General features: G+C 38.0%; 1 protein-coding gene across 1 annotated transcript in view; it reads right to left on the reverse strand.

The window, feature by feature from the left end:
• Positions 1-2858: 2858 nt before the first annotated feature.
• Positions 2859-13948, reverse strand: part of LOC122833112 (probable G-protein coupled receptor 153) — a 31699-nt gene continuing 20609 nt past the window's right edge. Inside the window, exons 3-6 of the mRNA XM_044120424.1 lie at positions 11027-11456; positions 8325-8514; positions 6065-6249; positions 2859-4236 (exon numbers count right to left, since the gene is read on the reverse strand). Coding sequence (XP_043976359.1) covers positions 3388-4236; positions 6065-6249; positions 8325-8514; positions 11027-11456 — 1654 coding nt within the window. The 3' untranslated portion in view covers positions 2859-3387. The remainder of the gene's footprint in view (positions 4237-6064; positions 6250-8324; positions 8515-11026; positions 11457-13948) is intronic.

Here is a 13948-nt window from a genome sequence, read left to right on the forward strand (position 1 = left end):
AGGTCAATTCAAACCAGTCGCTTTGTATGATACTTTAAATCATTTGTTTAATTGGCTTTTGCTGAACATCTATTTGTACGTCCTTGTTGTTCACCTGCCTGAACATTCTTCTTCTTTGGCAAGTGTGTCTAAAAAAAATTATTGCTTTTTTTATGAATAGCTATATAAAAAACAAACTTTCAATGTATTTAATGTTATTAATATTCCATAGTTTGGTCATTGAAATACGTGCCGGGAAGGGAGTTTGTGTCCTCTATGAAAAATTAAGCCGAAATGACCGGGTCAAAAAAAAGATGATTACCCTTACAGTTATCTTTAGAGAACATGGTGGCATAACCTGTGTTTGAAGTTTAGGAACAGCTCCTTTTGGACTGACTGGTGCCCAGCATCACATTATGTAAAAGTCAAACTCTGCATATTCAGAAAAAATATTACAAACTATTGAGAAGGTTGGAGGCAGAGAGATCATCTGGGCTGGACATCATGACAACTAAACATTGTTGAGTCAAATTAACGATTAGGGAAGTCTCATGGAACAGAAAATGAACACAAGCGTGGTACCTCATATATATACACAAAATGAATTAAAATAAAGATTATTAGGAAAGAGGTGTAAGGTGTGAGAAAAAAGAAAGAAATCCAATAAGATGCCCCCCCCAAAAAAAAAAAAATTATTAAAGACATTTGAATTAAACAACTAAAAAATAAGACGTTCCTTATTTCTTTTCCCAGTGTTTAAAGCATTCCAAGATTTCATGTTCATCCAGGCTTTAGAAAGCAGAATCATCAGATCGACAGTTTCCACCCAAGTCCAGTGAACAGACACCAGAACGATTCTACACACAAACTCTTACGTGTTTTCATGTGAATTTAATCAGTCATATCATGTCAACAAAGTCATCAACTCAACAAGAAACTAACATTTAACGTTGTTCGTATTTCGGTAATCAACCTTTGAATATGTCACAAAAAATGTTTAATATTGCAAATACAATGAAATGAAAAAAATGTATATATACTTATTCCACAGCAACATATGACTGTGCGAGGTGATTTGCTTCCCAAAGAAAACAGGGTTAAGCAAAGCTGCTTGACTGAATAGTCTGAAATTGGTAAGAAACACTTAAAATTTTAACAAAGCTGCTGTTAAAAAAAAAAAAGCATAAAGCATAAATGCCCAAAAAGTGCTACTCTATTCATTTGGACGGAGATGGTAAAACAAAACAACAAATTTTATGACAAATAAAGGTGCAAAAGGGGATCATTTCAGTTCTTCATGCCTACTTAATAAGCTGCACTTTATTAGTGCAAATACATTCACATTCACAGTTACTATCCACAAAACTCCCAACTGGGTCTTCTACCTACTGTCTCCATTGCATTATTTTAGCAAATTATCACTTTGGAAGAGATGAAATAATGTAGTTTGTTGATTTATTTAGAATTTTGCAGAAACACATGGCTGATTTTTAGTAAAGCTGTTGCTATGTTAGAAATTATTGGGCATTTTACTTTCTGAAAATTTGAATTTAAAATAAGAAATGTAGATCTTCAAGTCACTTGTGAAAGTACTCCCACCCCTTGAGGATTTTTAAAGATACTTTACCACATTACAACCACAGAAGTAAACTTAGTTTTATGAAATTTTGTCCCACAGATCAACACAAAGTAGTGCGTAAATGTTAAGTAGATGGACAATGACTGACATTTTTTTTTAATTTCTGTTACATGATTTACAATCTAAAAATTTGGTAAGCATTTCAGGCCCCTTAATACTTTGACACCCGTAAGTAAAATCCAGTGCTAGTAGCTGCCTCCAGAAGACGACTGCAGATTGATAAGAACAGTAATGTCTAAAGAAAGTCTTGTTCAGATGGGAACTAATTAGATTTTTTACTTTATTTATTTTACTTGTGTGGAAAAACACCATTTGTGGCAGAAGTTTAACACGTCGTGTTCTGCTGAACACACAATCTTCACAGTGAGACGTTATGGTGGCGGCATTATGCTGTGGGAGCCTTTTGCCTCAAGATGCATAGTGCTAAAAACAGGGTATTTCCAGGAGGAAAATCTTCGCATGTTTGGCCTTCCTGTTGGTATTTCTTAAAATAATAAAATACACTGAGGTTTGTGGTTGTAATGAGATAAAATGTGAGGTAGGGATAGTCTCTGCACGGCGCTACAGCATCCCTCTAAAGATTTATAGGGGTTTACTCTGATATAATCTACACTTTATCTTTGGAGAGCCCAGTCAATTAAGCAAAAGAAAACATTAGCTTGACAAAACCTTCCAAAGCCCATTCATCTTCACATGTCACCCAGGAGAACCAGGTCACTTACAAGTTGAATTTTAGTTCCAATTTATGGTTCATAATTTGTGCTTTTCACCTTTTTAAATTTATGAGAAATAACTAAATGTGAATCAAAGCATGGTGTGAAGTCAGATTATTGAGGATCAGCAGGGGGGAGTAGAAAACACAACTTGCATATTTATTTTAAAAGCTGTTTGTTATGCAATGAGCTACATCTGTGCCTCATTATCACCAAAGTCAAGTAAGATAAACCTTTGGGAGGAAATATTTCATATAAACAGAAATTCCCAAAAACAAAAATATCCACTGTTCTTCATATTTACATAACATCTGAATTCTATTTTAAAAATAACTCTTTACTTCTTTATAAAGGATTGGTCTTCACGTTTTCAAAAGATCACAGAAACCGTTAATTAGGCAAATAATGGAGTGTGTTTAAAACTAATTTTCCATTTTATGTGAAAAATGTTTTATAAAAGGTTTTATGTGGTGACTGGTAATTTAAAAATGAAAGAAGTTGAAATGACTCCTGCACTTAAGCAAAGCTGAAGGAAAATGTACTGTATTCAAGAAAGCTTGTGTTCGTACCACACAACAAAAATACATGACAAGCCAAGTAAAACACAACTCAAGTTCAAGAATTTAAAAGAAGACAAAAGAAAACATAGTAATAAAAATCCTTACCAATCCACATGAAAATATTTTATCCTCCTATAAGAGCCAAACGACAGAAACAAGGTTCAGGAATGATCACAACAATTAAAAATAGTTCCCTTGTGTCAGTGCTGGCAGAAAAGTGTTTGTCACTGGAGATTTTGCTTTGTGACAGATAAATAGCTGGATTGATCAATATTGTCACCAGCCCACACATGAAATCAAGGCCCAGTCAAAAAATAGGTCCAAAGTTCCTAAGGCCATCTAGGATTAGCAGATGCTTATCTCTGCTAGATAAGAAAACTGAATAATGGCACAAGTAAAAAGGTCGATATGTTCCAGCCTGTCACTTCTCTAAACCCACTGAGGTTTTCAACTAGATATTACGTCCTACTACTTTTATCAACATGGGTGCTTTGCTTCAGGTGGTGGAACCAACAGAATCAGAGTGAAAGGTAATATATCCCGAGGACGATGCTGAAGGTGTGCTTAGGAAACTGTTTGTGCTGCCCTTACTCTCAGCCTTGCTGAGGTGCTTTTGCTTCAGCCAATCAGCTCCAGCATTGGACATGGCACCTTCACCTGTCCTGTGCCTGCTGCCAGAGTGCCCTACAGTCCTCTCTCTGCGTCGGGGTGAGCCCCCTCTGTCCTGCTGTCCCGCGTCACGCTGGCCTTTACTGCAGCCCTTCCCTGAGCCACAAGCCCCGTGGCTCATCTTGCCAGGGGACCGGTCCGGTTTGGGGGAGCCCTCTGGCGAGTTGCCCCTGCTGCTGCCGCTCCTCTTGTGCTCCGAGGTCCGCCTGAGTGCCTGGGGCTCCCGCTCGAAGTCTGTGAGTGGAAAGTGGGGAAGGACGATGGCGTGCTGCTCGTACATGTTGGGGATGAGGGAGACGGTGGACGTGCGGCGTGGGCTCCTCCTGGGGCTCGGCACGGGAATCTCGTCTATAAAGTTAATCACCTCGTCGCGGCTGAAGCACCACAGCTCGTCCTCGTAGCGCTCCCCGCCGCACACGATGCGAGGCAGGTGCCTGAGGGAGTGCATGTTGTCCTCAGATCGCCGCCGCTTGCGGTGGGGGTGGTGGTGATAGTGGCTCTCCTCGTGGTAGGAGACCAGGCTGCTCCTGCGCCTCTCGCGGCGCGGCAAGGTGGAGCTGTAGTGGGCAGTCACTATCACGTCCTCGGTGGAGCCCCATCGCTGCAGGTATGAGGGGATCAGGTCGCTGGTCCACATGTCTGTTTCGTCGTGGGAGTATCTTCTTGTAGGGGGCACCTGGAGGAAAGACACAAAACAAACCCTTCATAATAAAGACTGATACATTAAAATGCATAAAATGTTACACTGGCTACAAAAAATATGGTAAACATGCTATGTATCATTATCATCCTTGTCAATAATATAGATTATGTAAAGATTTAGTGCAACCTAGAATTTTATTAGTGCTAATTCAATTTTTAGAGGCTGTTTACTGTGGTCAGTGGAGAAAGAAATGAGGCAAAAACAACTTACATTCTGCATAGCGCCCTGACTCAAAATTAAATCCCACATGCAACAATTTCAAGCTTCTATTTCCTCATTTTAAGAGAAATTTTTAGCATAAAGTTATTCTATTTCTATAATCTTATCTTATAAAGGTTTCCTACTTGTTATACTCACATTGTGTTCTGACAACTATTCAAAGACAGTGGGTTTGTCAGGATCACGTCAAGAGCCTCAAGACTGATATCAGTCTGCCCCCCTGTGGCGTCTTTCAGTAAATGCAGAGAATTAAACAGTAGACGATACAGTAGCATTGAACTCTAAAGGTGGGAGAGCTGGACAGCAGAGGGCAGCACAAGCTTTAGAATGAGTGAAGATGCAGGACAGACAGGCAAACATGGACACAGAGCAAATAAAGCCAAAGAGGCTTTATTCTTGCAGTTGTGAAGCTCAGGCTACGAAATCAGAAGGATTTGTAGACACATGTCACACTCGATCTACTTTGGAAACAATGTAATAAAGTTCACTGAGTCAAAGTTCAGTCAGACATCCTGTAACTGAAACAACAAGTTTATGTTTTCTTTTTTGCAGGTACACAACACAGTCTAATACAACTACACAGCAAAATAGATCTACCGATGTAAACAAAGGACAAAAGATGATGGACGGGGCACCGAGTTGGTATAATGGAGTGATGGCTACTGTATACATCTCTGTTTTGATGACGTCTTAACCACAGTCAGGTCAAAAGCACATTAAATGCTGCGTTTGGTGTGCCCATCTTTTATGTTGGACATCGAATGTACTGGGCCAATTTAAAGAAATTGATTTGCAGTGTGGATACGTATAAAATAGACCTCAATGATACTTTTTTTTTTCCAATTTTTACTGAATAACACAAAGATGACACAGTACTACTTTCAGATGCTTTGCAAGAGGTAATATTGTATGGTTGGGAATTGCTGACTTTGACGTTACATATCCCCACTACAGTCTTTTAGGACAGTTCAAACTATGATTACTTTAAACCATGTTAAGGTGATATGAAATCAGAGAGAGTAAAAGGCTATTTTCAAAATGGAGCCAATGTCTGAATCAAAGCAAATACTTTCATTCTGAATTTGTTGAACTGCCCTGGAAGGCTGCGAGTTGCTGGATTGAATGGACATAATGCTATTTTTTTATTTATTTATTTTTTGCAGAACATGAGCAGACATTTATATCGCTTGAGGAAAATCCTGAAATGTAGAAGGTAAGTCAATTACTACCCTCTTACCCTCTTCCACAATATTGTAATGCTGTTTGTAAGTTCATGACTAGGATGTACTACTTGGTAAACGAAGCACAGTTAATGTATTGATGGGACTACTGATGGTCATATTTACCAAACATTAGTCAGCGTGAGAATATTTTAGATTCACCCTAGGAAAGCAAAAAACAAAGGCCAAAAAAAAAATAAACTGCTGCAAATCAGAGAGAAAGCATCACAATTATTACCATTTCAATCAAGCTGCTGCAGAGTCATACAAGGCCACTTCACCATGCATTCAATAATAAAGTAAAATTAATTATAACTGATTAAAAAAAAAAAAAAAGAAATGAAGGAAATCAATAAATATACCTGCAAATACTGCATTTTATCTTCCTGTTGTTCCCTCAATGGATACCCTTGCAGAACCCCCCTTTCTAAGGTTGAGAACTCAAACTTGGCATTACGGTCTATCATCACGATTTCAGGCGCCGAGCTATAGTCATATGGTCTGTCATATATTAAGTCGGCATGAATTCCTCCATCTTGGCTGTTTTCTGCAAAGTGCAGAAAAGCACGAGCATCAGGATTAGAGAGCAACGAACTCCATACACAAGACAGACAGACAGACAGACGAATAGAAAGGAGAAACAAGTTCAATCGTTCTCTGATTTGTTGACTTCTCCTCTGTGTGTTCTGAGGAATGTAAGCTATAAGCAAAGAACCAAGCAGAGACAGCCAAGGAATTGCTTGTGAAATTCAAAACCAGAATTGTTGCAATATTTTAAATCTTTTTTTATTATTATTATTCTAACACAACAACTGTCTTCATGTTCACAACAAATCAACTGAAGATGGGTATAAAATGATCTTGAGGATAAATGTTGGCCAAATGGATGCAGGATGAAAGTTGCTATTTGCACAGGCAGCTTTGCATGCAAAGTTAGTAGCTTTGGGAAACAGGAAACAGTTCTTATACATACAACTGTGATGAGTTATACATGGCAAGCCCTCTGGAAAAAAAACAAAACAAAACAGAGAACTGGGAGTGTTAATTATCACACAGAATATGAACTGCCTTGTGTTTTTCATGGCACCCTTTGGACAATTTTCAGCTCTGAGGAAAGGTGTCAAAAAGAGAAAAAGGGTCAGAAGGTCTAGAGGGTTAGAAACGGGGCAGGAGGGATTCAGACAGGGTTGAGTTTAAACAAAAACAGGGGGAGAAATTTTTAGCCCAGTTCATGTTTCTACCTGCTGCATGATTATCATGTGACCTCATTTTAGAACCAGATGTTGCAGAAGTGTCTGTTTTCTTGGTGGAAATTTAAGCTGCACTGAATTCAAATGAATTTACTTGAAGTAAACTGAATTAAATCGAGTTGAACTGAGTACTATATTCTTGTTTAGTATGTTATGAAAGAGGTAGGTATCATGAGACTTTCTGATATTAGCTAAGCGTTGTTTAATGTGTGTGTGCCTTTAAATGACTTCCGTCAGCAGGTGACTTATCATTGCACAAATACAAAAAAAAAGCAAAAGAAAAGAAAACAAACAAAAAATAAAACATAAAAAAAGCATAAAAAATCATTAATTCAATGTATTTTAGGTTTGTAACCAATACCCAATTGTTTTATTCCTGACTTGAGGGAAATATGACCATCAAAATGACATGAATATGCATCTTAGCAGCGTTTGGTTCACTTTCACTAAAAGCTGTCAACCGAATGAGGAATCCTTTGTTCCGTTCCTCTCTTAAGAAAAACTTTCCAAGGGAGGATAGCCCACTTTAAACCATTACAGTAAAAAGACAAACAGATGCTTTCTTAAGCAATGTATCTTCATATATCTGTAGCAGTTTTAAAGCATAAATACAGACATCATAGAAAATAAAGTTAGAAGCACTTTATAGAGCTAGGCAGACACTTGTCGTTTCATTTTTTTATCTCATAACAAAGGTCACATGATAACATTTGACCTGTGACTTGAGATTATGTACAGATTAAAGAAAAGTAATTAAAGCTGCTTAAAAAAACTTATTTGCAAATGTTCAAACTTAAAAAGTACACAAGAAACAGAAAAAAAAACCCTACAATTTGTGATTTTGAGATAATAGTTTCAAAATCACAGAAATTTTCCATCAAACAATTGCTGAAGTTTAAAGTCTTTTCAAAGCGATGGCAGAGAAAGTGCCTGTGTGACTGTTCCTTGTTTCTGACAAGATGGCGCACAGAGCAACACTTCACTGCCGCTCTGCCAAGTAATTGTTTAACATTTTAAGTTTTCAGCTGCATCATATATCAGCTTTTAATCCAGGACGTTTAATCACTAACAAAAATAGAAATGTTTCCTTGTTTTCTTGACTGAACAGAAATAATTTCACCAAAAGAGACTCACTTAACATTTTTCCCAGCAAATACTCTGTCTTCATTCTTTTTAGTTAGAAAAAGAAAATTTGATGTAAATTTTCTTTGGATTACTCTAGACTAAAGCTGTTTAGAAATGTACGTTAAAAGCTCTCCTTCATTAATTTAACAAGTTAATTTTAAAAGTCTTTAAACATCATCAACTGGGCAGATGCAAATGAGGGAAAAACGGAGGCGGGGCAGAAGGGAGATGCCTTACAATAACTTACCCTCATCCACTTCATCGTTGGACATGATGGCGACACACTTCTCCCACACCATACGGATGTCGGCCCGGTAACGGTCGCAAGCCCAGAGGAACATGGGCAGCAAAATGGACTGAGCGATGGAGCACCACAGCACACACAGCACCATCCAGTTATAGGAGCGGTCGAACTTCAGACTGGCAAAGCTCACCACCTTTTTAGAACAAAAAGTAAAGTCTTTTACAAGTTGCAATTAGGCTTTTAATGTCACAAATCATATGATGCTGTCAATTTTAGCAACATTCAGAAAACTGTTTAGGGGAAAAATTGAGGGATATGATATGATACTCATACTCTGGTCAGGCGTTAAGGCTGCATGATATTAGAAAATCTTGTGTTGGTGGCAATAATTGTAAATTTAGTGATGACAATATCATCAGGCTATTTTCCTATTTCCTCTCTTCCTTATCTGTGCTTCCATCACTCTGTGACCTTTAGGATTTTGACCAATGTCGTTTTTTGTCCAATGTGACCATCTGCCTCCTTGAGACTGTGTCTATACTGGCGTACAAAATGCAAGTTCATAAAACTTGGGAGTATATTATTAGCTGACATTTATAGCACTCCAAATAGTCCTTTATGGACTTTATGACTATTGCACAATGAAATACTCGTGATACACTGTACAGTCTTATCAGACATCTATAATGACATTACTAGATTGTAAAGTTGAAGTAATGGAGCACAAACATTAAAGGGACATTGCCTCATTTCAGTGTTAACATAAAAAAGATTACACGTAACACACAGAAACACCAATTAGAGAGTGATGCAGAAAAACTGTAAGTATAGACAAAACAGGCTTATAGTTTACATATAGTATATCTCTTCATTTTCATCAAACATATGTCAATTTGTTTAGAATCATTTAGTGTGTGATTATTTTTACCAAACTTCAAACAGATGCACACATAAATCACTTTTACATGCAACCCTGAAGTTATTGATCTTAGCATCAAAACAAATCCCATCTAGATCAGATATTGTACAAGCATTTGATTTTATTTCTGGGCTCTCTAAGCCTGGATTACTCCATGTAACTCCATGCACTCCAAAACAAAGATGCAGTATATTTGTGTGTGAACGGCTTTCCATGCATTTAAATAGCTCATTAGATCAGGACCAGAAGACTTGCTGTTTCGTTCACTGCACTAGAAACATGGTCTGTCATCAGTAATTCAACCCTATGAAACAATATACAATGCAGTGTTGTTGTTGTAAAGTGTGCAATTATTTTTTTTAACAAAAGGAGTGGATTATCTTCAAGATAATTCAGCAAAAAGGCATTTTTAACACCGATACTGAAATAAACTATCTCAGCATAATGCTACATTATTGCTATGCACTGAGAACACTTTTCATCTTGCACGAAAAACTGCAACACAGACTCCAAAGTATAGCCTCTTCTCATGATGACATTTGCAACAAAAATAAGAGGTCTAGTGAAAACACAAATACAGAAAAAGAATGTCGAGCTGTTCAAATAAGAGGCTCTTGATTTGGCTGAGCGAGTTTTGTTTTTCCTCTCCAGCTTAGAGGACCACAGCAGACACACGGCAGAAAATTTAGCAATGAACTGTTTTGGTTTTACATTAAAATTACAACTTAACAAGAGAAGATAATTCAAAATCCAAAGTGTCAAAATACAAATAATCTTCACAAAACGTACACTTGTGAAGCAGAGGAAGAATATTTCTAGATTGAGACACTTCAAATAAACTGTGATCAGCAAGTTCTCAAGAAGGGAACAACTAATTCCTGAAATCACATCATGTGATGTGATTTTAGGAAGCTTTATGGATTATAAAAAATATTCATCAGATGGCCTACATAGACAGACAGAACCTAAGCAGCATATAAACTGACCAGATTCTTGTGCCTTCTGCAGCTTTTATTGTAACCAAACTGTAACTAACTTGCTTTCAGGAGGCCAGGCTGGTTCATTGTGGATACAAGAAAAAAAAGAAGCCGGTAGCTTTCAGTAAACACCCAACTTTGAGAACTTTAAATGTCTTTTGAATAGGGAAGATGTGAAAGACTATTAACTCATTCACTCAAGATTCAGGCATACTTTAACTCAACATTACCAAAAATTGCATAAGCAAAGTCACAGTCTCTTTATATATAGTAAAAGTACTTTAAAGAAACAAAACTGGAAGAGATGGTTTGACAGATAAAAATAAGGGATATCCAAGAGGAAATACGCCCGGCTGTTTTGCCTGTCTGTTGAAATCAACAACTACAGATACCGTGCAGTGTGATTCATATTTATTGAATTGCATAAATCTAAACCATTCTTGCAAATCACGGGGAAATAGTTTCCAAAGCCATATTTTCTCTTTGTTTTAGTCTCTCTAACTAACATGGCTCCATTTTCCATTGAGAGCTCAAATTTGACCATCTAACCCACAGGTGTCAAACTCCAGTCCTCAAGGGCCACTGTCCTGCAGATTTTAGATGTGCCACGGGTACAAAACACTGGAATGAAATGGCTTAATTACCTCCACCTTGTGTAGATCAGTTCTCCAGAGCCTTAATGACCTAATTATTCTATTCAGGTGTGGTGCAGCCAAGGCACATCTAAAAGTTGCAGAACAGCGGCCCTTGAGGACTGGAGTTTGACACCCCTGATCTAACCCCTTAGCCACTACCTACAATAAACTCACCAGTATGGGGAAACCAGTCAGGAAGTCGTAGATGAAGACGATGCCACTGATCAGGTAAGTGATCTGCAGCGAAGTTTTGAGAGGCTCTGATCCGTCTATGGATGATCTGCGCTTCCCCTGAGCATCCTCGACCACGATGGTCGGGACATTGAACTTGTTCTTGTCGGCGTTATGGCCCGCCTGAATGGAGAAGGTCTGGAAGAGAGCAATGCCGATGCAGATCACGCCCATGGCCACGCTGCCGCCGATGAGCAGCAGGAAGCACACGCCGAAGCCCAGGCCGATCTCTGTCACAATGAATCTGCAATCGGAGGTGTAGAAGCGATCGATGGTGTCGTGCCAGCCCACTGCTGGGAGCGTGGACAGGATGAAGGACACCATCCAGATGCCCATCACTGTGTGAACCGCCTGCTTTTTGGTGTTACTCAACCTGGAAGCATAAGCAAAGAATTTTGTTTCAATTCAGCGAAGCTGTCAGGGCTTCAGCTCAACTTGGCCGTCGCTTTATGTTCTGCTCCGTAAGTTCTGCAGCTTATTAGTTTAAAGCTTGTGAGCCTCGTCTTCTCGGCGAAATCTCAGAGGTATTCCTACTAAAACTTTACTGCAGTTACTGTATGCCTGGAAAGCTGACAGAGGTGTACAAAGCCCTGCTAAAATGTTAGACTTTGATAAATTATTTCTAACTTATTTCAAATTTAAATCACATTTAACCTCAATCAAATGGAAGACTGAACAATCACCTGTTTGCTTAAGTGTGAACACTGTTAAACTAACATTTTGATGAAGAACCTTTGATTCAGTTTCAGCGCTCAGGATTCTTGTGTTCATATTTGCAGTCAATTATAATGAACCTGAGTAAACTACCAAAGTTCAGCTGTCCTAGTGAGACGTTCCAGACATCTGTTCCTTTTCCTTCTTGGCTCAGGCTGTATTTTGCTGAAAAGCGAACATCATTTAATCCACAACATTATCCAAACACTGTTCACCAAGAAAGGCAGCCACTGATAAATGGAGAAAATGTAAGGCAGCAGGGAAAATACAGAAAACTAGATGTTGTAATAAAACCATCCAATTAAAACTGGTCAACAAAGTTGTCCAGAGGCAGACAGCAACATTGAAGCGGCTGCAGAAATGACTAACAACTTACTTATTTAGTTCTAAATGTGAACATCTCCTTGTTATGACCTGGACTTTGAATATAGTTTTCTAACTCTACGTACTCTTTGTTTGCATTTCTAGTTATTGTAGTGTTCAGTTTTTGTGTTCCCTTTCTTAATCAGTACTTTCTCCCAAAGCCTTTCATTCCACATCTGTTCTCACCTGCAAAACATTTAATAACTAAACTCCTATTGGTTTAGTTACTCCATTGTCAGATCCTCTGTTGCTGCTGCCAGCCTGTTCTTGAATTTCAGGTTCTGCTATTGAACTGCTTCATTCGTTAAACTTACTTCATCCATGTGATTGTATTTGTGTCAGCAACATCATAGCCTGACACTCCTGGTATCTCCATATTCTGGACTAAGGTCTGGTGTTGAAAGAGAAAGATTTTCTTCCACAGTAAACATACATTCCCAAATAAATCTCCCAGAACCTTTTGGGAAAATGCATTATAGTCTGTTAAAACAAAACCTGAACTTTTAGCTACAATTCCTAAAGGTAAGCTTGGCACCAGAACAAGCTAAATCTGACAATTAAAAGTCCATTAGTTCTCCTTTAGAGGGCTAACAAGTAGTTAGACACGTTTTTCAAAAGGGTTCAACACAGGGAACCTCAGGAAAGCAACAAAAGAATAATAAATTGCGCAAAATATTAAAAGTGCAAGGAAAAAAAACTCCTCATGTCGGCCTTTGGTGGACAGGAATATAAATTAAAAATACATTTTTAAAAAGTACATTTAAGATTCTAAAACTGAAGATCTGTTTTAAAAAAGCACCTCATCAAAAACAGTGATGGCCTGGACAAAGCAGAGAAGAAAGTGGAAGGAAATCGATTTTTTGCTGATAGTTTCCTTCGGTCCATTTGTCATCTGGGTCTTTTTCAGCATGAGAGAATTTCCAATTCCTTTCACCTCCAAGTCGCTGCTACAATGAAGAATATTCTCTGTCGTTGTCTTCTGGTGGTGTGGCTATTGGCGCACTTAGCAGGAAGACATATCCGTCTTAAAACTATGGTCAGTTTTAAGATGAATATAGTTTTCTGGTTTGTTTCTGAGTACAAACAAACCAGAAAACAGATACAAACTACAGAGTAAAACCATGGAAAGACTAAATGACGTTCTGACATCTCACGTTTAAATTTGCTATCAACAACAAACTAAAACAGCAGGAGCTCCTCAATTCCCACTTTCTCATTTCACATAAAGGCAGATCGACTTGGAGTTTAAGAGAAGAGAGGAGATAAAAGACAGGAAGCTGATTTGCTTTGCTCAGAGTCAGAATGAACCTGTCATTAAGAAACAAAACAGGGCCCAGGAAAAGTGTTAAGTTTGTATTTTCCCTAGGTGAGTTGCTGCTGATAATAGCCATTCAAAAATGTTGCATTTAAATATTTTTCACAATTCTTGGCGTTAATCAATTTAGATGCATGTACAAAACCTAATGAGACCTTTTCATTGCATGAACCAAGGAACTAATTGGGATTTGGAGGAGCTCGATTGGCTTTGATCAGCTACCAACACATCAGAATCTTAAAAGTTTTATCTTTTTCCAGATAGTGACTGATGTTACAAAGTGAAGAAGGCCTAAATTTAGATATTTCCAGTTTCAGTATGATATTCAAAAATTAAGTCAGAAGCTATGAAAAGAAAACAATTTTCAGTTACACAATAAAGGTGTCGTTCATTCTGGATGTGAGGAAGAAAGGGAAAATGAGACTTTTAGCAGATAACAGGAAGGCTAAAATGATTATAGTAAAAGTGCTCCA

This window comes from Gambusia affinis, linkage group LG01, assembly GCF_019740435.1.
Source record: "Gambusia affinis linkage group LG01, SWU_Gaff_1.0, whole genome shotgun sequence".
NCBI classification, from domain to species: Eukaryota; Metazoa; Chordata; class Actinopteri; order Cyprinodontiformes; family Poeciliidae; genus Gambusia; species Gambusia affinis.